Source organism: Nerophis ophidion, linkage group LG20 (assembly GCF_033978795.1).
Source record: "Nerophis ophidion isolate RoL-2023_Sa linkage group LG20, RoL_Noph_v1.0, whole genome shotgun sequence".
NCBI lineage: Eukaryota > Metazoa > Chordata > Actinopteri > Syngnathiformes > Syngnathidae > Nerophis > Nerophis ophidion.
Window position 1 is genome coordinate 12259009 of NC_084630.1, and position 25212 is coordinate 12284220.

At 41.3% G+C, this 25212-nt stretch overlaps 1 protein-coding gene across 2 annotated transcripts in view; it reads right to left on the reverse strand.

Moving 5' to 3' along the window:
* rbm20 (RNA binding motif protein 20) overlaps positions 1 to 25212 on the reverse strand; it is a 152479-nt gene that overhangs the window by 22014 nt on the left and 105253 nt on the right. For both annotated transcript variants that reach the window (XM_061880483.1, XM_061880485.1), the window contains exons 6-8: positions 9929 to 10075; positions 3576 to 3707; positions 1022 to 1101 (exon numbers count right to left, since the gene is read on the reverse strand). In XM_061880483.1, the coding sequence (XP_061736467.1) occupies positions 1022 to 1101; positions 3576 to 3707; positions 9929 to 10075 (359 nt within the window). The remainder of the gene's footprint in view (positions 1 to 1021; positions 1102 to 3575; positions 3708 to 9928; positions 10076 to 25212) is intronic.

Genomic DNA, 25212 nt, shown 5'->3' on the forward strand with positions numbered 1-25212 from the left:
AGTTTACAAGCACAATAAAATAATTACACTTTAAGTTAAATAGCTTAACAAGTCCAAAAGTATAGGAGGAAGCTGATCTAATTTGTTCCGACCCATGTCCCATTATAGGTATCTGATTATAAATGCACATAGACATGTTACACGTATAGACCATCCATCCATCCATCATCTCTATCCGAGGTCGGGTCGCGGGGGCAACAGCCTAAGCAGGGAAACCCAGACATCCCTCTCTCCAGCCACTTCGTCTAGCTCTTCCCGGGGGATCCCGAGGCGTTCCCAGGCCAGCCGGGAGACATAGTCTTCCCAACGTGTCCTGGGTCTTCCCCGTGGCGTCCTACCGGTTGGACGTGCCCTAAACACCTCCCTAGGGAGGCGTTCGGGTGGCATCCTGACCAGATGCCCGAACCACCTTATCTGGCTCCTCTCGATGTGAAGGAGCAGCGGCTTTACTTTGAGTTCCTCCCGGATGGCAGAGCTTCTCACCCTATCTCTAAGGGAGAGCCCCGCCACACGGCGGAGGAAACTCATTTCGGCCGCTTGTACCCGTGATCTTATCCATTCGGTCATGACCCAAAGCTCGTGAGCATAGGTGAGGATGGGAACGTAGATAGACCGGTAAATTGAGAGCTTTGCCTTCCGGCTCAGCTCCTTCTTTACCACAACGGATCGGTACAACGTCCGCATTACTGAAGACGCCGCACCGATCCGCCTGTCGATCTCACGATCCACTCTTCCCTCACTCGTGAACAAGACTCCTAGGTACTTGAACTTCTCCACTTGGGGCAGGGTCTCCTCCCCAACCCGGAGATGGCATTCCACCCTTTTCCGGGCGAAGTGGAGGTGCTGATTCTCATTCCGGTCGTATAGACCATCTAAAGGTAATTTGGCTTAAAGCAGTGTTCTATTTCTATTTTAGTGAAATATCTGACCTTGCTCTAAGACATGAAAGGCAATAATCAGATTATTTCCCGTCTGTAGATGAAGTTACTTATAAGTAATAATATTGAAAACATTTCCTTACTTCTCAAGTTCATGTGTTTCGTCTCTTTCCCGTTGAGTGGCAATGTCCAGGATGATTGCCTGAACATTTTTACCTGGTTTCTGTAAAACAGAAAATATGTAACTTAGCCAATGCTTTGGTTCTTGCACTGCCTGGTTAGAAAAGGTCACACACATTCTAAGTTTGTATTGGTTTGCCTTTAGCTTTGATTTTGCAAGCTTCTGCAATATCACAACCAGTGTCAGGAATGATTCATTGTTATTACTAACAATTATAGCTTACCATGGTGTCAGTGTATTACTGATTTTAAAATTGAAAATAGGTATTTTTTAGAAACATTTAGTTGATGGTGGACCAATTACAGAGTACCCGACCATCAATTTTTTTTCCACAACCCAAATTTTTTTCATGTGCGTAACAGCGGTTGTAAACATGCAGTAAACAATGACAACAAACACTTTTAATGCTTGAGATGGAACTAATCCTTTAGAAACTGGTCACTTTTAATACACACATTGCTTCGAACACTGGAAGAGATCGATGATGGTGACGACAAAAAAACACAATGTAGAAAACAACACGCAACACCTGCGATTTCTTTCAATGAGCTGAACAAAGTGCTTCCTAATTAACAGTTTATATCAGAGGTGCCCACACTTTTTCTGCAGGCGAGCTACTTTTCAATTGACCAACTCGAGGGGATCTACCTCGTTTATATATATCATTTATATTTATTTATTTATGAAAGAGACATTTTTGTAAACAAGTTAAATGTGTTTAATGATAATACAAGCATGTGTAACACGTATAGATGTCTTTCTTTCACGAAGACAAGAATATAAGTTGGTGTATTACCTGATTCTGATGACTTGCATTGATTGGAATCAGACAGTAATGATGATAACGCCCACATTTTCAAACGGAGGAGAAAAAAAGTTGTCCTTTCTGTACAATACCACATTAAAGTGGTTGGTTTTTGGCATCTAATTCATCCAGCTTCCATACACTTTACAAGAAAAACATTGGCGGCAAATTCCGTAGCTTGCTTGATTGACATTCACGGCACCCGAGGGTCTTGTGAGATGACGCTGGCTGCTGCCAGTTCATTATTATGAAAAAATGACAGAGAGGAAGGCGAGAAACACTTTTTATTTCAACAGACTTTCGCGCCGTCCCTTCCGTCAAAACTCTAAAGGCCGACTGCACATTTCCTATCTTCACAATAAAAGCCCTGCTTCATGCTGCCTGCGCTAACAAAATAAGAGTCTCGGAAAGCTGGCGTGCACAAGTGATGTGCACGCCAGCTTTCTGAGGGATCGCTTGTGCACGCCAGTTTTCCGAGACTCTGTATTTAGTTAGCGCAGGCAGCATGAAGCAGGGCTTTTATTGTGAAGATAGGAAATGTGCAGTAGGCCTTTAGAGTTTTGACGGAAGGTACGGCGCGAGAGTCTGTTGAAATAAAAAGTGTTTCGCTCCTTCCTCTCGGTCATATTTTCATAATAATGATCTTGCAGCAGCCAGCGTCATCTCACAAGACCCTCCGGTACCGTGAATGTCATTTAAGTGACGTCTTGGTGAAGACTGATGATCACTAATTTTTAGGTCTATTTTTTTTAAAAGCCTGGCTGGAGATCGACTGACACACCCCCGGCGGTCGACTGGTAGCTCGCGATCGACGTAATGGGCACCCCTGGTTTATATGATAAAATTACATAAAAGGTAGAAAATGTTTAAGAACCTAGTGGTTTAGGAGTGTGTGGAAGCTTAATACAGTGTATGGAGGGTTTCTAAGGACCTAAAATGCATGCAGTATTTATTGGAACTTATCATTGAATAAATAGCATCCTATTTCTTTCCAACATTTATATTCATACTATTTTATTGATGCGGTAATAAACTGTTTTCACACTGTTTAAAACGTGTTAGACAGTTAATCAAACTTAATCCTATTTTAACAGTTTGGTCAATATTCTTAGAGGTTTTCCCTGCTTCTTTCTTTTCTCCCCATGCAGTAAAATTCAACAGAACAATATTTCTTAACCATTTTGACGTCGGGGCCCAAATTTTCCAGTACAAACATACTCAAATTTTTACACTAAATTATTAATCCGACTTGATTTTAATTATATTCAATAATAATATCTAACCTACTTGGAATTTACAAATATGTCGAATGTGTTAATCACACATATTATTATTCATTTAACACACAAATCTCATATATAATTAATTAAAAATAAATGTACATACTAATATGTTTTGCTAAAATAAAAATAATGAATGTTTCTTAACTAATCTGAAAGAAAAGTGACTAAAAGAAAATATAGTTTTACCATTTTAGTCATAATTTCTGCGCTTAAGAAACTATGAGTTTCGCTCCAGACTTCTTAGGTTTTTCCGAGATATTCATTACTGCCACGAGTGGTGGAAAAGCGTATTGTGACTGTGTACTGCTGCGGTTCATACGGACCACAGATGAGAAACTGATATTTCGTTAAGTTAGTTAAATATTGGTGGTGAACCTTTTTAAGCCAGGCAGAGTAGTTAAAAATATTACGCACACATGGTGTCTTACCTTAAGCTGCAGCTCCTGGTACCTCTTAGACATTCGAATGAGAAGTTTCTGATTGTTTATGGAAGCTGGCGTCAGTTGGTAGTACTGCACCATGGCCTGAGCTGCTTCGATGTAGGCCATCTCGAGAAAGGCCTGATTTGAGACAACATAATAAAAAACAACTTGTTATGTCTCTTCTAAGACTGTCCGTTCGAAAGACCCAGAAGAAGCTGCATCTACATTGAAATTGATAATAACCAGACATCAATTCTACACTGTGTGGTTCTTATTTTGAACGAGTCGTACGTCAATCAACAGTCAAATTGAGGCAAGTAAAATGCATTCGCTGTATCTGGACCAGACCAGGGGTGTCCAAATGATGGCCCGCAAGGTAAGTTCTGCCCCGCAGGCATAATCAGTTTGGCCTGCAAACGTCATGAGTTTAGTAAGGAATCTGGCTGGTGTTTTCAAATTAGTTTTATATATTTGCCAATCTGCAGCATCGCGTGGACATCGGGGGCGGTACCTCTGGATTGGCAGACCGGGGTGGTGGTTCCTTTCTTTAAGAAGGGGGACCGGAGGGTGTGTTCCAACTATCGTGGGATCACACTCCTCAGCCTTCCCGGTAAGATTTATTCAGGTGTACTGGAGAGGAGGCTACGCCGGATAGTCGAACCTCGGATTCAGGAGGAACAGTGTGGTTTTCGTCCTGGTCGTGGAACTGTGGACCAGCTCTATACTCTCGGCAGGGTTCTTGAGGGTGCATGGGAGTTTGCCCAACCAGTCTACATGTGCTTCGTGGTATTGGAGAAGGCATTCGACCGTGTCCCTCGGGAAGTCCTGTGGGGAGTGCTCAGAGAGTATGGGGTATCGGACTGTCTTATTGTGGCGGTCCGCTCCCTGTACGATCAGTGCCAGAGCTTGGTCCGCATTGCCGGCAGTAAGTCGAACACATTTCCAGTGAGGGTTGGACTCCGCTAAGGCTGTCCTTTGTCACCGATTCTGTTCATAACTTTTATGGACAGAATTTCTCGGAGCAGTCAAGGCGTTGAGGGGTTCTGGTTTGGTGACCGCAGGATTAGGTCTCTGCTTTTTGCAGATGATGTGGTCCTGATGGCTTCATCTGACCGGGATCTTCAGCTCTCACTGGATCGGTTCGCAGCCGAGTGTGAAGCGACCGGAATGAGAATCAGCACCTCCAACTCCGAGTCCATGGTTCTCGCCCGGAAAAGGGTGGAGTGCCATCTCCGGGTTGGGGAGGAGACCCTGCCCCAAGTGGAGGAGTTCAAGTACCTAGGAGTCTTGTTCACGAGTGGGGGAAGAGTGGATCGTGAGATCGACAGGCGGATCGGTGCGGCGTCTTCAGTAATGCGGACGTTGTACCGATCCGTTGTGGTGAAGAAGGAGCTGAGCCGGAAGGCAAAGCTCTCAATTTACCGGTCGATCTACGTTCCCATCCTCACCTATGGTCATGAGCTTTGGGTCATGACCGAAAGGATAAGATCACGGGTACAAGCGGCCGAAATGAGTTTCCTCCGCCGTGTGGCGGGGCTCTCCCTTAGAGATAGGGTGAGAAGCTCTGCCATCCGGGAGGAACTCAAAGTAAAGCCGCTGCTCCTTCATATCGAGAGGAGCCAGATGAGGTGGTTCGGGCATCTGGTCAGGATGCCACCCGAACGCCTCCCTAGGGAGGTGTTTAGGGCACGTCCAACCAGTAGGAGGCCACGGGGAAGACCCAGGACACGTTGGGAAGACTATGTCTCCCGGCAGGCCTGGGAGCGCCTCGGGATCCCCCGGGAAGAGCTGGACGAAGTGGCTGGGGAGAGGGAAGTCTGGGTTTCCCTGCTTAGGCTGTTGCCCCCGCGAACCGACCTCGGATAAGCGGAAAAAGATGGATGGATGGATGGATTTGCCAATCTGACTGCTGCAAATCAGCCGCCAACTTGTGGTCAGCGTGGGTAAAGCAGATCAAAGACCATTTTGGTAATCAAAAACAATCAGTCAGCCATTTAGTGTGTTATAGACTCACCCCTAATTGTGGCGAAAACATGAAGAAATGCACACAACGCAGTCCCAAAATCAAAGCTGATCAATCCGGCCCCGAAAAAACAAAAAACTAAAGTAGGCTGGTGTGTGCCGAGTCAGAGACACTGTCTTTTATAAAATGTGTAAATGAACACAAGCGTCTGTGTAAATATTACATGCCAATATTAAAAAAAATATTTGAAAGAAAAAGTTCCATGTGAATGCAAGGTCAGAAGCTGTACAAATTGAATGAATTATTAAATCTTTAAATATTTACTTAAATGCCTCATTAATTCATTGGAATTAGAATCATTTACCCAATTTTTTGTTAAATATTTTAAACATATAAATAACAAGTATTTCTTCATTTATTAACTATTGAATTGATTAACGTGGACCCCGACTTAAACAAGTTGAAAAACTTATTCGGGTGTTACCATTTAGTGGTCAATTGTACGGAATATGTACTGTACTGTGCAATCTACTAATAAAAGTATCAATCAATCAATCAAATTGATTTCTTCATTTAGTTATTTGTTGAATTATTTTATGATTTCACTAGTTATTTCACATTTTCATTAACTACTGATTTCATTGTTTTGTGATTTAACTATTTATATTGAGACTCATGCCCGGTAAGTCACCAGGTGTGAGGATTCGCCCACTGGTAGTGTTTGACGTGTTAAATGAGTTCATTAAGCGGAAATGAGGATCAAATGGGACATAAATTAAAAAAATATATATATATATATTTAAACAATTACTTATAGGGGCTATTTATTAATTTTAATTGGAAATAAATACATAAGAATTTATTCAATATACATTTACATTTAATAACTTAATTAAATATTTACTTAATTATTCAATTAATTATTTATGGGTAAAAAACCTAAAAAAACCTAACAAATAAATCATTTTAAAACAATTACTTAAATGTGTCATTATTTAATTATATCTTTAAGCAAATGATTAAGTCGTGAAATAATTAAATCATGAAATAATTATTTAAACCATCCATTTTTTTTTCTCCATCCATTTTCTACCGCTTATTCCCTTTTGGGGTCGCTGGCGCCTATCTCAGCTACAATCGGGCGGAAGGCGGGGTACACCCTGGACAAGTCGCCACCTCATCGCAGCTATTTAAACCATTACATAATTAATTAAACGGAACACTTTTATTTGACTTAAAATAGATTAATGATACATCCAATAACAACAATTTTATAACAAATATAACTATTTTTAAAGGTGGCGCTAGAGAAACAGTTTTGAAATTTCATTTTCGGGATTCCCAAATTCAATTTTTTTTTAAAGAACATAATGAGCCTGCAAAATTTGGGGAGTTTTCACGGATGTTAAGGGCTTCAAACAGACATCCAAACGGGGTGAATAATAATAATGATAATAATAATAATAATAATAATAATAATAGTAATAATAATAATAATAATAATAGGAATAATATTAAAAAAACATTGCAGTTTCAATAGGGTCCTTGTATTGCATCTGCTCCGCTGTTCGGTCCCTAAATAATTAATGACACATTCAAGTAATTATTAAAAAAAAATTAATTATTAAATTTTGTGCCATTTGGCCCTTCCTAGTGTGGACAGCGCTATATTTTCTTTACTATACTAATATCTTCTGAGAATACTGTGTATATATACACTTTAAAAAAGAGCTGACAAAATAGAAAAAATACTAAAAAAAACTAGTGGAATTATTTGTCCATGCATTTAATTAATAAATACATTAATTAATTAATTCATAAATCTAGAAATTAGCACAATGTTCAAGATAAAAAAGATAAGAAGAAAGACAAGCATTATTCAACTTGGAATTCTTAAATTAATCAACCTTGAGATGTTGCAGAATCTTTAAACTTTTTTTTTTATGTGGGGAAAATATTTTACTTGAATACCGGTAGTTATTTTCAATTTTTAATTTTTTTTTCAAACTACAATAGAAAAAATATAAATATTCATGCTAAAATTAAGATCAAGATGTAAAGTCATTTACTACAAATTGGTATATAGCTCGTAAAACTAGGGAATTTTCTACAAACCCCGTTTCCATATGAGTTGGGAAATTGTGTTAGATGTAAATATAAACGGAATACAATGATTTGCAAATCATTTTCAACCCATATTCAGTTGAATATGCTACAAAGACAACATATTTGATGTTCAAACTGACAAACATTTTTATTTTGCAAATAATCATTAACTTTAGAATTTGATGCCAGCGACACGTGACAAAGAAGTTTGGAAAGGTGGCAATGAATACTGATAAAGTTGAGGAATGCTCATCAAACACTTATTTGGAACATCCCACAGGTATGCAGGCTAATTAGGAACAGGTGGGTGCCATGTATGGGTATAAAAGCAGCTTCCATGAAATGTTAAGTAATTTACAAACAAGGATGGGGCAAAAGTCACCAATTTGTAAGCAAATTGTCGAACAGTTTTAGAACAACATTTCTCAACGAGCTATTGCAAGGAGTTTAGGGATTTTACCATATATGGTCCGTAAAATCTCCAAAAGGTCAGAGAATCTGGAGAAATCACCGCACGTAAGCGATTATATTACGGACCTTTGATCCCTCAGGCGGTACTGCATCAAAAACGACATCAGTGTGTAAAGGATATCACCACATGGGCTCAGGAGCACTTCATAAAACCACTGTCAGTAACTACAGTTGGTTGCTACATCTGTAAGTGCAAGTTAAAACTCTGCTATGCAAAGCAAAACCCATTTATCAACAACATCCATAAACGCCGCCGCCTTCTCTGGGTCAGAGATCATCTTAGATGGACTGATGCAAAGTGGAAAGGTGTTCTGTGGTCTGACGATAGCACATTTCAAATTATATGTGGAAACTGTGGACGTGGTGTCCTCCGGAACAAAGAGGAAAATAAACATCCGGATTATTATAGGCGCAAAGTTCAAAAGCCAGCATCTGTGATGGTATGGGGGTGTATTAGTGCCCAAGGCATGGGTAACTTAAACATCTGTGAAGGCAACATTAATGCTGAAAGGTCCATACAGGTTTTGGAGCAACATATGTTGTCATGACGCCCCTGCTTATTTCAGCAAGACAATGCCAAACCACGTGTTACAACAGTGTGGTTTTACAGTAAAAGAGTGCGGGTACTTTCCTGGCCCGCCTGCAGTCCAGACCTGTCTCCCATGCAAAATGTGTGGCGCATTATGAAGCGTAAAATACGACAGTGGGGACCCCGGACTGTTAAATGACTGAAGCTCTACATAAAACAAGAATGGGAAAAAATTCCACTTTCAAAGCTTCAACAATTTGTTTCCTCAGTTCCCAAATGTTTATTGAGTGTTGTTAAAAGAAAAGGTGATGTAACACAGTGGTGAACATGCCCTTTCCCAACTACTTTAGCCCATGTTGCAGCCATGAAATTCTAAGTTTATTATTACTTGCAAAAAAAAAACTAAGTTTATGAGTTTGAACATCAAATATCTTGTCTTTGTAGCATATTCAACTGAATATGGGTTGAAAAGGATTTGCAAATCATTGTATTCCGTTTATATTTACATCTAACACAATTTCCCAACTCATATGGAAACAGGGTTTGTAGTTTGCTCATTTTCCTCGACTGGTGCACTAACATCATGTTTTTTTTTTTTTTTGTACATATGTAGCATCATCTACAAAGATGCAAATAATTGCTATTGCAACATCTAGTAGACACATTTAGAACAGCACTTTCTTTCATTCAAAAATTTCGGCTCATTTTTATACTTAGTTTTAACTCATCCCGCGGGCCGGATAAAACCTGTTCAGGCCCGCCCGCAGGCTGTATGTTTGACACCCCTGCTCTCGAACAAGTCTTAAGTGGACCCCGGACTGTTGAACGACTGAAGCTCTACATAAAACAAGAATGAGAAAGAATTCCACTTTCAAAGCTTCAACAATTAGTTTCCTCGGTTCCCAAACGTTTATTGAGTGTTGTTAAAAGAAAAGGTGATGTAACACAATGGTGAACATGCCCTTTCCCAACTACTTTGGCACATGTTGCAGCCATGAAAATCTACGTTAGTTATTATTTGCAAAAGAAAAGAAAATGTATGAGTTTGAACATCAAATATCTTGTCTTTGAAGTGCATTCAACTAAATATGGGTTGAAAATGATTTGTAAATCATTATATTCCGTTTGTATTTACATCTAACAACAATTTCCCAACTCATACGGAAACGGGGTTTGTAGAAAAAAAAGTTAAATCTCGACAAGTAGCAGTGTACAAAAAACTGTATGCAGATCCAACGTAGCTAAGCACCAATAATGATGGATAAGAAAAGAATTGTGCTGTCGCCATACCTGATGGGTAGAACGCATCAGGATGTAATTGGTTACTTTGCCGAAAGGAATTCCCAGGTTGATGACATCATTCTCTGTGCAGCTGCCCTCGGGGAGGTTGCAGATGTGAACCACACGTCCTGTGGTTGCCTTTCTCGGTGGAAAAGGCTAAAAACAATTAAAAAATAATATAACAACATAGTCAGCATTTGTGTGAGAGGGGGGGTCGGATCAAGACATGACAGCTGTAGCTAAATCTTTACAGATTTGGCCATTGGGACAGGTTGCTGGAGAGAAGCCAGGAGCACAGCCCGGGTGCCCATAAGCAAAGTCATGATGAACTCCCCCCAACTGCCCAGGGGGCCTGACATAGTTGCACTGCGCCCTGACTCTGACATTTCTCCTTGAAAGTGTGAAGAGAAAAAATCCCCTGTAGAGTATAAAGTTACTTTAATTGGTAACATAAAGCAGGTGTTCAAAACGAAGCCTCCACCTCTTCCCTGGAGGCGGTGTGACCATGTGTTCTCTGGCTGTCGGGCAGCCGAGCAAATAAATGCCTGTATAATAACGATCAATGCACAAAAAATATTAAAATGCACGTGTCATGTTTGGTGAATCACATACAGGTCCTGCAGGAACACTGCAAAAAGTCAGTGTTGAAAAACAAGACAAAAAAATTACAAAAATGAGGAGTATTTTACTTGAACTAAGTGAAATTTTCTGCCAATAGAACAGTGGTTCTTAAACTGGGTTCGAACGAACCCTAGGGGTTCGGTGAGTTGGTCTCAGGGGTCCCACTAATTTTGTCAGAACGGGGGCTATGGTGTGGTTTGTTTTCCAAGAATGCAAAGGAAGGTGACGGGACATGGCGTGAAGGTAAATACATATTTGAATTTATCTATTAAAAAAAAAAAAGTGCAAACTAAAGGCGTGCATAAGGCGTAGAACAAACCTGGCTAAAAAATAAAAAATAAAAACTACCACAAAGGCAAAACTGTGGATATGAAACAAAGGACTCGCTAAACGTGACATGAATAAACAAAACTTACTTGGAAGGAAATGGGCAGAGCGATACATAACCAGAGCGAACACAGCATGGCGAAACAACAACAATGACGCCTGGCAACTATAAGCTTAAATAATAGTGACATGATTAACACAGGTGCGTGAGTCCGAAACAAATCAGGTGCGTGCGTCTAAATGAGTACAGGTGAACTAATCGGTCATCATGGTGACAAGATAAAGGAGCGTAAACAGGGACTACATGCATCTACATGCTGCCGCTAGGTGACATCATACGCAAATACAGTATTAGCTTTCACTGTTATGCTGATGACACCCAACTCTACATGCCCCTAAAGCTGACCAACACGCCGGATTGTAGTCAGCTGGAGGCGTGTCTTAATGAAATTAAACAATGGATGTCCGCTAACTTTTTGCAACTCAACGCCAAAAAAACGGAAATGCTGATTATCGGTCCTGCTAGACACCGACCTCTATTTAATGATACAACTCTGACATTTGACAACCAAACAATTAAACAAGGCGACACGGTAAAGAATCTGGGTGTTATCTTTGACCCAACTCTCTCCTTTGAGGCACACATTAAAAGCGTTACTAAAACGGCCTTCTTTCATCTCCGTAATATCGCTAAAATTCGCTCCATTCTGTCCACTAAAGACGCTAAGATCATTATCCATGCGTTTGTTACGTCTCGTCTCGATTACTGTAACGTATTATTTTCGGGTCTCCCCATGTCTAGCATTAAAAGATTACAGTTGGTACAAAATGCGGCTGCTAGACTTTTGACAAGAACAAGAAAGTTTGATCACATTACGCCTGTACTGGCTCACCTGCACTGGCTTCCTGTGCACTTAAGATGTGACTTTAAGGTTTTACTACTTACGTATAAAATACTACACGGTCTAGCTCCAGCCTATCTTGCCGATTGTATTGTACCATATGTCCCGGCAAGAAATCTGCGTTCAAAGGACTCCGGCTTATTAGTGATTCCCAAAGCCCAAAAAAAGTCTGCGGGCTATAGAGCGTTTTCATTTCGGGCTCCAGTACTCTGGAATGCCCTCCCGGTAACAGTTTGAGATGCCACCTCAGTAGAAGCATTTAAGTCTCACCTTAAAACTCAATTGTATACTCTAGCCTTTAAACAGACTCCCTTTTTCGACCAGTTGATCTGCCGTTTCTTTTCTTTTTCTCCTATGTCCCACTCTCCCTTGTGGAGGGGGACATCTCTGCGCTGCTGATCCGCCTCCGCTTGGGATGTTTTCCTGCTGGCTCCGCTGTGAACGGGACTCTCGCTGCTGTGTTGGATCCGCTTTGGACTGGACTCTCGCGACTGTATTGGATCCATTATGGATTGAACTTTCACAGTATCATGTTAGACCCGCTCGACATCCATTGCTTTCCTCCTCTCCAAGGTTCTCATAGTCATCATTGTCACCGACGTCCCACTGGGTGTGAGTTTTCCTTGCCCTTATGTGGGCCTACCGAGGATGTCGTAGTGGTTTGTGCAGCCCTTTGAGACACTAGTGATTTAGGGCTATATAAGTAAACATTGATTGATTGATTTATGACTAAAAAGAGTCTTAAACCAACAGAACATAACTAAACAAAACGTGACCACAGAACATGAGAAATTTGCAGGTGTGTCATTTGTTGTGAGTTCATGCTTTGTGTTGGTTTTGTTCTTTGAACAAGGCGATGTTCATCCACGGTTCATTTTTTGCACCAGTAAAAAAAAACCATTAAACTTTGTCTTGAATTAAAAAAAAAAAACATTTTATTTTTCACTAAAGAAGGTTTCGGTGAATGCGCATTTGAAACTGGTGGGGTTCGGTACTTCCAACAAGGTTAAGAACCACTGCAATAGAACATGAAAATGTGGCATGTCAAGACTTTCCAAAACAAGTCAAATTAAAGCTGCAAGCAGCGTTGGTCGGGTCCGCCTTTGGCTGCCGCCCCCGCAACCCAAGCCCTGGTCGAAGTCAGACCTACATAGAGGTTTTTGTTTCATGTCTCTACGACATTCCTAACAGAAGTTACAAGCAGTTTTGTCTGGGTTTTTTCCTAGGGGGCGCTAGAGCGTAATTTGGACTTTTAGGGTTTGGTTTTTTATTAAATGGCAATTTTCGCCAGTCCTGATGTGTGTGCAAAATTTGGTGAGTTTTGAAGCATGTTAAGGGGGTCAAATTACAGATCTGCGTTTCTGGATGTTGTTGATAAATGGCTTTCGCTTTGCATAGTAGAGCTTTAACTAGCACTTAGAAGCATTTTAAGGGGGTCAAATTAAAGCTCAAAGAGCCAAAAATGAAATTTTTTAGGAAACTTTGCACAGGGGTTCTTTGAAGGCGTGTAAAATCAAAGCCGGAGCAGTAATCAAAACTCTTTCGATAACTTTTAATCAGAAGGGTTCAAACTCTCTCCTGTGCGAGTTTGAAGCCGAAAAAAAACATCATTTTATTTTTCACTAAAGAAGGGTTCGGTGAATGCGCATTTGAAACTGGTGGGGTTCGGTACCTCCAACAAGGTTAAGAACCACTGCAATAGAACATAAAAATGTGGCATGTCAAGACTTTCCAAAAAAAGTTAAATTAAAGCTGCAAGCAGCGTTGGTCTGGTCCGCCTTTGGCTGCCGCCCCCACAACCCAAGCCCGGGTCGAAGTCAGACCTACACAGAGGTTTTTGTTTCATGTCTCTACGACATTCCTAACAGAAGTTACAAGCAGTTTTGTTTGGGTTTTTTCCTAGGGGGCGCTAGAGCGCAATTTTGACTTTTGGGGGTTGTTTTTTTATTAGATGGCAATTTTCGCCAGTCCTGATGTGTGTGCAAAATTTGGTGAGTCTTGAAGCATGTTAAGGGGGTCAAATTACAGATCTGCGTTTCTGGATGTTGTTGATCAATGGCTTTCGCTTTGCATAGTAGAGCTTTAACTAGCACTTAGAAGCATTTTAAGGGGGTCAAATTAAAGCTCAAAGAGCCAAAAATCATATTTTTTAGGAAACTTTGCACAGGGGTTCTTTGAAGGCGCGTAAAATCAAAGCCGGAGAAGTAATCAAAACTCTTTCGATAACTTTTAATCAGAAGGGTTCAAACTCTCTCCTGTGCGAGTTTGAAGCCGAAAAAAAACCATCATTTTATTTTTCACTAAAGAAGGGTTCGGTGAATGCGCATTTGAAACTGGTGGGGTTCGGTACCTCCAACAAGGTTAAGAACCACTGCAATAGAACATAAAAATGTGGCATGTCAAGACTTTCCAAAACAAGTAAAATTAAAGCTGCAAGCAGCGTTGGTCGGGTCCACCTTTGGCTGCCGCCCCTGCAACCCAAGCCCTGGTCGAAGTCAGACCTACATAGAGGTTTTTGTTTCATGTCTCTACGACATTCCTAACAGAAGTTACACGCAGTTTTGTCTGGGTTTTTTCCTAGGGGGCGCTAGAGCGCAATTTTGACTTTTAGGGTTTGGTTTTTTATTAGATGGCAATTTTCGCCAGTCCTGATGTGTGTGCAAAATTTGGTGAGTTTTGAAGCATGTTAAGGGGGTCAAATTACAGATCTGCGTTTCTGGATGTTGTTGATAAATGGCTTTCGCTTTGCATAGTAGAGCTTTAACTGGCACTTAGAAGCATTTTAAGGGGGTCAAATTAAAGCTCAAAGAGCCAAAAATGAATTTTTGTAGGAAACTTTGCACAGGGGTTCTTTGAAGGCGCGTAAAATCAAAGCCGGAGAAGTAACCAAAACTCTTTCGATAACTTTTAATCAGAAGGGTTCAAACTCTCTCCTGTGCGAGTTTGAAGCCGAAAAAAAAAATATCATTTTATTTTTCACTAAAGAAGGGTTCGGTGAATGCGCATTTGAAACTGGTGGGGTTCGGTACCTCCAACAAGGTTAAGAACCACTGCAATAGAACATAAAAATGTGGCATGTCAAGACTTTCCAAAACAAGTAAAATTAAAGCTGCAAGCAGCGTTGGTCGGGTCCACCTTTGGCTGCCGCCCCTGCAACCCAAGCCCTGGTCGAAGTCAGACCTACATAGAGGTTTTTGTTTCATGTCTCTACGACATTCCTAACAGAAGTTACAAGCAGTTTTGTCTGGGTTTTTTCCTAGGGGGCGCTAGAGCGCAATTTTGACTTTTAGGGTTTGGTTTTTTATTAGATGGCAATTTTCGCCAGTCCTGATGTGTGTGCAAAATTTGGTGAGTTTTGAAGCATGTTAAGGGGGTCAAATTACAGATCTGCGTTTCTGGATGTTGTTGATAAATGGCTTTCGCTTTGCATAGTAGAGCTTTAACTGGCACTTAGAAGCATTTTAAGGGGGTCAAATTAAAGCTCAAAGAGCCAAAAATGAATTTTTGTAGGAAACTTTGCACAGGGGTTCTTTGAAGGCGCGTAAAATCAAAGCCGGAGAAGTAACCAAAACTCTTTCGATAACTTTTAATCAGAAGGGTTCAAACTCTCTCCTGTGCGAGTTTGAAGCCGAAAAAAAAAATATCATTTTATTTTTCACTAAAGAAGGGTTCGGTGAATGCGCATTTGAAACTGGTGGGGTTCGGTACCTCCAACAAGGTTAAGAACCACTGCAATAGAACATAAAAATGTGGCATGTCAAGACTTTCCAAAACAAGTAAAATTAGCTAACTTCAAAGAACCCAAAAATAGCTTAAAATAAGTATATTCTCATTAATAACGAGTGCACTTTTCTTGGTAGAAAAAAAGAGAGACCTTTTTGCTCAATTTGTTGAAAAATATTCTTAAATTACGTAAATGCCAGTGCCTTTATCTTGACATAATGATATGCGCTCGGCAATACTTTTCTTGAAACTAGCAAACTTATACTAAAAACTAATTTGCTGCATGTTACTCTCGGGGTCTCCTAGCCGCTCAGGCAAATCACATGGTCGAAAAATGCATTTTTCCATCGACAACATGACATTATCGTGCCAAGTGTGCGCTCTTTCAGTCAACTAGTGCGCATACATACAGCCCAAAAATTTTTTTATTGTAATTTGGAAGAATTTATCTGAATGTGCATGAACTATTTCTGTTCAAAATTGTTACAAAATGACACATATTACAATGTTTAAATATTAATTGTCAGTTTACTCTACTGTGCCAACTGCACTACTTTAGGAGTACCTATTTTCTCTTGTTTCATTGAAAATAAAACCGCAAAGTCCATTTGGCTGTCATCTGTTTTAATTATGAGACACGTTTGTGTCAAAATCATGAATTTTTTTTTTTGTTCATGCTTGAAATAAGAAATTATTACCGTATTTTTCGTACTATATGTCCCATTTTTTTCATAGTTCATAGTTCATAGTTTTTTCATAGTTTAGTGCGACTTATACTCAGGAGCGACTTATGTGTGAAATTATTGACACGTTACCGTGAAATATCAAATAATATTATTTAGCTCATTCACGTAAGAGACTAGACGTATAAGATTTCATGGGATTTAGCGATTAGGAGTGACAGCTTGTTTGGTATAGCACCAAACCCCCACTTTCAACCCCATCTCCGTATCAGTTGGGGTGGGTGGGGTTCGGGGCGCGGGGTTGTATAATATAGTCAGGAAACGTCATGGATGCAAAGGATTCTGGGTATTTGTGGTGTTGCGTTTATGTTGTGTTACTGTGAGGATGTTCTCCCGAACTGTGTTTGTCATTCTTGTTTGGTGTGGGTTCACAGTGTGGCGCATATTAGTGAGAGTGTTAAAGTTATTTATATCACAACCTTCAGTGTAACCTGTATCACCCGGGATGCCTCGCAATCTCGTACATGTGACGATAGAAGCAGCGAAATTATATTATTTGCGTAAAGGCGGGCGCGATGACATGTTGTAGAGGACGTTAAAAGTAAAGCCATCATGGCACGCTCTCAATGTTAGAGTCCTAGTGAAAATCGGAGAACGTTGACCCCGGGTGATGTCCGGGAGAGGCATCGGAATCCCCCCCGTAACAGTCTAGGGGGTGGGCGATTATGCAGCTGAGCCACATCAGAGTTGCCAAAGAGCCGCATGCGGTTCCGGAGCCGCGGGTTGCCGACCCCTGTTCTATATGTTATAGTTATTTGAATGACTCTTACCAGGCAACTTCTCAGTTGGTTATCTATGCCTCATATAACATACACTTATTCAGCCTGTTGTTCACTATTCTTTATTTATTAGGGTCCGCAGGCCCATGGCTAAGGACTCCTGTGGAGTCCTTTGCCATGGGCCAAGGACCCTATTGAAACTGCTGTGTTTCATAATTATTCCACACCTGCGCGCTGTAATTTGACCCCCTTAACATGCTTCAAAACTCACCATATTTGACACACACGTCGGTACAGCAAACCTTCCCAACATATTAAGCAACCAATCCCCCAAAATGAAAATTGCGCTCTAGCGCCCCCTAGGAAAAAATTACAGACAAAACTGCATGTAACTTCTGTTAGGAATGTCATAGCGACATGAAACAAAAACTCCTATGTAGGTCTGACTTAGACCCAATTTTCATACACTCACTTCTTTCAGCAAAAATCTACAGGAAGTTGGCAAAAACCCCTTCAAAATAAAATGTTCGCAAAAAATGCTATTTTTGCCTCTTTGCGCTGTAATTTGACCCCTTTAAAATGCTTCAAAAGTCACCAAAATTGGCGCACACATAAGGACTGGCGAATATTGCGATCTAATGAAAAAACCAAACCCCAAAACTCAAAATTCCGCTCTAGCGCTATTTTTGAATAAAACACTGAAAAAACTGCTCCTAGGAAGAAAACACAGAAAAAATTGCTTGTAACTTCCGGTAAGAATGTCGGAGAGACATGAAACAAAAACCTCTGTGTAGGTCTCGCTTAGACCTACATTTCATAGATTGACAACCCCCAAAGAAAATCAACAGGAAGTTTGCAATCCCCCTTTCAAAACAAAAGTTTTGTAAAAACCGGTCACCTTTCTTCAAACATTATCTCCTCTGAGTGCGTTTGTTGTTTTGGCTTCAAACTCGCACAGGAGAGAGATTGAACCCTTCTGATTAAAAGTATGGAACAGAGTTTTGATAAGTTCTCAGGTTTTGATTTTACGCGCCTTCAAAGAACCCCTGTGCAAAGTCTCCTAAAAAATTTAATTTTTGCCTCTTTGAGCTGTTATTTGACCCCCTTAAAATGCTTCTAAACTCACCAAACTTGACACACACATCAGGTCTGGCAAAAATTGCGATCTGATGAAAAAACCTAACCTCAAAACTCAGAATTGCGCTCTACCGCCCCCTAGGAATACAACACGGACAAACTGCTCCTAGGAAGAAAACACAGACAAAACTGCTTGTAACTTCCGGTAGGAATGTCAGAGAGACATGAAACAAAAAACACTATGTAGGTCTCACTTAGACCTACATTTTAATAATTAACATACTTTAGGAAATATCAACAGGAAGTTTGATATTTTCACTTCAATAAACAACTGCATTACTTTCACAATGCATTAGATTCTCAGTATAGTGGCTCCAATGTGTCTTCTAACGCTTAACCGGCCGTGGGTCTCGGGGGCAGCAGCCAAAGGCGGACCCGACCAACGCTGCTTGCAGCTTTAATTTTAAATTGCCTTTCAAATGTCGATTCTTGGTGTTAATTTCTCCAAAAAATGCAACTTGCGACTTATATATGTTTTTTTCCTTCTTTATTATGCATTTTCGGCAGGTGCGACTTATACTCCGAAAAGTACGGTACTCAAAAAAAAATAGTTTTATACTTGTGAGTGTTGATGACACAGCTTTGCAACATTTGATATTCTAGTTTCAAGCATGTTTTACTCCATAACATCCCAGCAACAAGCTGCAATGTCTTACTGAGATCATTTAGGACCAAAACCCTTAAAACAAGTAAAACACTCGAACATAAAATCTGCTTAGTGAGAAGAATTATCTTATCAGACAGAAAATAAACAAATATCACCCTTATTTGAGATATTTCATCTTACTTGCATTGAAGCGATTCTGCTTGTTATCAATGCAACACTACTATCGCACATGCAGCATCTTCTTCATCCGACGACAGCCCTAATAATAGCAGCAGGGATAAGCAAAGTGCTTAGAATTGTTCGTTTACTGCCAGGAAACATTTCCAAACATCCGACACCGCAAAGTACACGGAGCAGCATTTAATTGACATTCCTTTTAGAAACCGAAAGACATATTAGGCCTTAATAAACACAGCAGTCGGGGCCTTATGTGCCCGCATGGGTGTTGTATTCAAGCCTAATTAAACTGCTAGCTATTTTCCTTCAAATGATACTGAAGAAACGATGCCTTATGAAACACAAGGAGTGATACCGTGACCCCTGACGCCTCTGTGTGTGCGAATGTCACTTTAAGAAAAAAACAAAAACGTGACCGATACAGCTGCTGCGTCCACTGACTGCCAAGCGTCAAACTGTGTTCATCAGGAAACGCTTCTATCGGGCCCACAAGTGAGAGCTCGTACAAAATGAAGTCGGAAAAGTCGCGTTTGACGTCGGTTTTCGTCCCCACCAATGGGTGTCAAATTAATTTTAGACCGGGATCCACATGGATCTCCGCAGGGTTCTTGAGGGTGCATGCGAGTTTGCCCAACCAGTCTGCATGTGCTTCGTGGACTTGGAGAAGGCATTCGACCGTGTCCCTCGGGAAGTCCTGTGGGGAGTGCTCAGAGAGTATGGGGTATCGGACTGTCTTATTGTGGCGGTCCGCTCCCTGTATGATCAGTGCCAGAGCTTGGTCCGCATTGCTGGCAGTAAGTCGAACACATTTCCAGTGAGGGTTGGACTCCGCCAAGGCTGTCCTTTGTCACCGATTCTGTTCATAACTTTTATGGACAGAATTTCTAGGCGCAGTCAAGGCGTTGAGGGGTTCCGGTTTGGTGACCGCAGGATTAGGTCTCTGCTTTTTGCAGATGATGTGGTCCTGATGGCTTCATCTGACCGGGATCTTCAGCTCTTCGCTGCCGAGTGTGAAGCGACCGGAATGAGAATCAGCACCTCCAAGTCCGAGTCCATGGTTCTCGCCCGGAAAAGGGTGGAGTGCCATCTCCGGGTTGGGGAGGAGACCCTGCCCCAAGTGGAGGAGTTCAAGTACCTAGGAGTCTTGTTCACGAGTGGGGGAAGAGTGGGTCGTGAGATCGACAGGCGGATCGGTGCGGCGTCTGCAGTAATGCGGACGTTGAACCGATCCGTTGTGGTGAAGAAGGAGCTGAGCCGGAAGGCAAAGCTCTCAATTTACCGGTCGATCTACGTTCCCATCCTCACCTATGGTCATGAGCTTTGGGTCATGATCGAAAGGATAAGATCACGGGTACAAGCGGCCGAAATGAGTTTCCTCCGCCGTGTGGCGGGGCTCTCCCTTAGAGATAGGGTGAGAAGCTCTGCCATCCGGGAGGAACTCAAAGTAAAGCCGCTGCTCCTTCACATCGAGAGGAGCCAGATGAGGTGGTTCGGGCATCTGGTCAGGATGCCACCCGAACGCCTCCCTAGGGAGGTGTTCAGGGCACGTCCAACCGGTAGGAGGCCACGGAGAAGACCCAGGACACGTTGGGAAGACTATGTCTCCCGGCTGGCCTGGGAACGCCTCGGGATCCCCCGGGAAGAGCTAGACGAAGTGGCTGGGGAGAGGGAAGTCTGGGTTTCCATGCTTAGGCTGTTGCCCCCGCGACCCGACCTCGGATAAGTGGAAGATGATGGATGGATGGACGGAAAGCTAACAGTTGACTTTGGAATATTTCGAAGGTGGGAAATTTCACAACTGGATTTGTTGCACAGGTAGCATCCTATGACAGTTCCGCGCTGGAAATCACTGAGAGCGGCCCATTCTTTCACAAATGTTTGTAGAAACAGTCTCCATGCCTAAGTGCTTGATTAAATACACCGGGCCAAGTGATTAGGACACCTGATTCTCATCATTTGGATGGGTGGCCAAACACTTTTGGCAATATAGTGTATCTATGGAGTCTGGTTATCTCCCAAAACGTACTAGACGAAGTGGCTGGGGAGAGGGAAGTCTGGGTTTCCCTGCTTAGGCTGTTGCCCCCGCGACCCGACCTCGGATAAGCGGAAGAAGATGGATGGATGGATGGATGGATGGATGGATGGATGGATGGATGGATGGATGGATGGATGGTCCACATGGAGAAAAATCTACTCCCAAGTGGGCCGGACTGGTGAAATCCCGGCACGATAACTTAAAAATAAAGATGACTTATGATTGTTTTCTTTGTTTAGAAATGGAGCAAGCACATTCTGAATATGTACAAATCATAACGTTGTTCGGGGTTTTTTTTTTACTCTTACATGTCGCGGTTAATTGTATTCTATCTTTATTCGTCGTTATTTATATTTTCTGAATAAATGTCAAAGTTTGTTGGTGACGAACCCCAAGATGCAGGGAAGGAGGCAGACATTGCGTAAGAAAACATCATTTAATTTGACACCAAGACAAAACCGAACAGAAGGGTACAAACAAACGGCGAGCACGAGGCGGATAACAAACGTGGCTGAGAACAAAAACACTTACTGTGACACGACGGAACTATGGCATGAACAGAGTGAACAGAAGTAGACAAAGCTACAGGCGACAAGACAGGTAAAAAAATAAATGATAAATGGGTTGTACTTGTATAGCGCTTTTCTACCTTCAAGATACTCAAAGCGCTTTGACACTACTTCCACATTTACCCATTCACACACACATTCACACACTGATGGAGGGAGCTGCCATGCAAAGCGCCAACCAGCACCCATCAGGAGCAAGGGTGAAGTGTCTTGCTCAAGACACAACGGACGTGACGAGGTTGGTACTAGGTGGGATTTGAACCAGGGACCCTCGGGTTGCGCACGGCCACTCTCCCACTGCGCCACGCCGTCCCCAATATAGTGTATATAGGTAGTGGTGACATCGACACCACACCACACCACACGACAATAATCCAGCATCTGACTGGAGGACAAAACAGGCTCGAATAGTGTCTGGCTGATTGACACCAGGTGTGGCCAGGTGCCAATCAGCTGAGGGGACACAGCACTCAGGGAGACAAACAGGAAACAGAAACAAAATAAGAGTGCTGACAGGAACTAAAGACAGGAGAGGAAAAACTAAAACGTGGCCACACTGTCAGGGACAAGCCTGACAATAATGTCCATCAGTCAACACATTGTTGTCAATTTTCAATCTGGATGAATAAATTAGGTAACACTTTAGTATGGGGAACATAGTCACCATTAATTAGTTACTTATTAACATGCAAATTAGTAACATATTGGCTCTTAATTGGTCATTATTAAGTACTTATTAATGCCTTATTCCTCATGGCCTTACTTACTCAGTGGCGTAGTGGTTAGAGTATGCGTTTTGAGATAGGCAGGTTATGAGTTCAAACCCCGGCCGAGTCATACCAAAGACTGTTAAAATGGGACCCAATAACTCCCTGCTTGGCACTTATTTTTAACACTTTATTGACTGAGACCCCTTTGGGGCCCAAGGGACCTTTAACATTCACCAAAATTGAGGGAAGCCCTAAGGCAGGGTTCGGGAACCTTTTTGGCTGCGAGAGCCATGAAAGCCAAATATTTTAAGAAATGTATTTCCATAAGAGCCATATAATATTTTTTAACACTGAAGTGAAGTGAAGTGAATTATATTTATATAGCGCTTTTCTCAAGTGACTCAAAGTGCTTTACATTGTAAAACCCAATATCTAAGTTACATTTTAAAACCAGTGTGGGTGGCACTGGGAGCAGGTGGGTAAAGTGTCTTGCCCAAGGACACAACGGCAGTGACTAGGATGGCGGAAGCGGGAATCGAACCTGCAACCCTCGAGTTGCTGGCACGGCCGCTCTACCAACCGAGCTATACCGCCCTGAATACAACTAAATATGTGCATTTTTAAGTAAGACCAACATTTTTAGAGTACAATAAGTCTCTTATTGTTTTTAATCACATTGTTATTCTGAAGCTAACCAATAATAAATACAATTCTTTTTACCATTAACTTCTTGAACAGGTGCGGTAAAAAAAAACTGATGGTTGAATTAAAATGCATGAGAATGTTTTATATTTTGAACGTTATTTTTAACACCGTGATTACCAGCGGAATAATTAATTACTTATGTTAAGCAACTTCAGCTAAGATTTATCTGAGAGCCAGATGCAGTCATCAAAAGAGCCACATCTGGCTCGAGAGCCATAGGTTCCCTACCCCAGCCCTAAGGGTTACAATATATATTGTATCAGTTTTGAAAATTAAATGTATCAAAATGACCCACGTGTGCTTTTGTTTTTCAGTGTGCGGCCCCTTTAGTGGAAAAAGTATGGACACCCCTATGTTGAATGTCAGTTTCACTATTTTGGGGGGTTTTAAACCAGTCAAACATATGATTACCATCTGTAAATACCTAGTACATTTTTCTTTATAATCAATTGGGATCTCCGATCAACATTTGATTATTTTGGCCTCAGGTCTGATACGATTTCAAATCCCGATCCAATACTTTGACCGTTGATAAGAAAATTGAAAATGTTGTATAGCAAGTAACTAAAGTAAGTCACAAAAGTGAACAAAATAACATGTTTTTACCAGGCCTAACTTCTTAAATGTAAAATGTGCTAGTATTGTTGTACAAACCCCGTTTCCATATGAGTTGGGAAATTGTGTTCGATGTAAATATAAACGGAATACAATGATTTGCAAATCCTTTTCAACCCATATTCAGTTGAATATGCTACAAAGACAACATATTTCAGGTTCAAACTGATAAACATTTTTTTTTTTTGGCAAATAATCATTAACTTTAGAATTTGATGCCAGCAACACGTGACAAAGAAGTTGGGAAAGGTGGCAATAAATGCTGATAAAGTTGAGGAATGCTCATCAAACACTTATTTGGAACATTCCACAGGTGTGCAGGCTAATTGGGAACAGGTGGGTGCCATGATTGGGTATAAAAGCAGCTTCCATGAAATGCTAAGTAATTCACAAACAAGGATGGGGCGAGGGTCACCAATTTGTAAGCAAATTGTCGAACAGTTTTAGAACAACATTTCTCAACGAGCTATTGCAAGGAATTTAGGGATTTTACCATCTACGGTCCGTAAAATCATCAAAAAGTTCAGAGAATCTGGAGAAATCACTGCACGTAAGCGATGATAATACGGACCTTTGATCCCTCAGGCGGTACTGCGTCAAAAACTGACATCAGTGTGTAAAGGATATCACCACATGGGCTCAGGAACACTTCATAAAACCACTGTCAGTAACTACAGTTGGTCGCTACATCTGTAAGTGCAAGTTAAAACTCTACTATGCAAAGCGAATGCCATTTATCAACAACACCCAGGAACACCACCGGCTTTGCTGGGCCCGAGCTCATCCAAGATGGACTGATGCAAAGTGGAAAAGTGTTCTGTGGTCTGACGAGTCCACATTTCAAATTATATTTGGAAACTGTGGACGTGGTGTCCTCCAGAACAAAGAGGAAAATAACCATCCGGATTGTTATAGGCACAAAGTTCAAAAGCCAGCATCTGTGATAGTATGGGGGTGTATTAGTGCCCAAGGCATGGGTAACTTACACATCTGGGAAGGCACAATAAATGCTGAATGGTCCTTACAGGTTTTGGAGCAACATATGTTATCATCCCAGCAACATTATCATTATTTCAGCAAAACAATGCCAAGCCACGTGTTACAACAGCGTGGCTTCGTAGTAAAAGAGTCCGGATACTTTCCTGGCCCGCCTGCAGTCCAGACATGTCTCCCATCGAAAATGTGTGGCGCATTATGAAGCTTAAAATACGACAACAAGACCGTTGAACAACTTAAGCTGTACAGCAAAGCAAGAATGGTAAAGAATTCAACTTTCAAAGCTTCAAGAATTAGTTTCCTCAGTTCCCAAACGTTTATTGATTGTTGTTAAAAGAAAATGTGATGTAACACAGTGGTGAACATGCCCTTTCCCAACTAATTTGGCACGTGTGGCAGCCATGAAATTCTAAGTTAATTATTATTTGCACAAAAAAAAAGTTTATGAGTTTGAACATCAAATATCTTGTCTTTGTAGTGCATTCAATTGAATATGGGTTGAAAAGGATTTGCAAATCATTGTATTCCGTTCATATTTACATCTAACACAATTTCCCAACTCATATGGAAACGGGTTTTGTAGTAATACCATACTAGGTATCAACAGTATCCACATCTGGATCCTTCTTTACTTAGAAGTTTTAGTGGTTAGTTTCTTGTGTAACATACTTAGCAATTTATTTTCCTCTACTCTCCCAGTGAAAAAG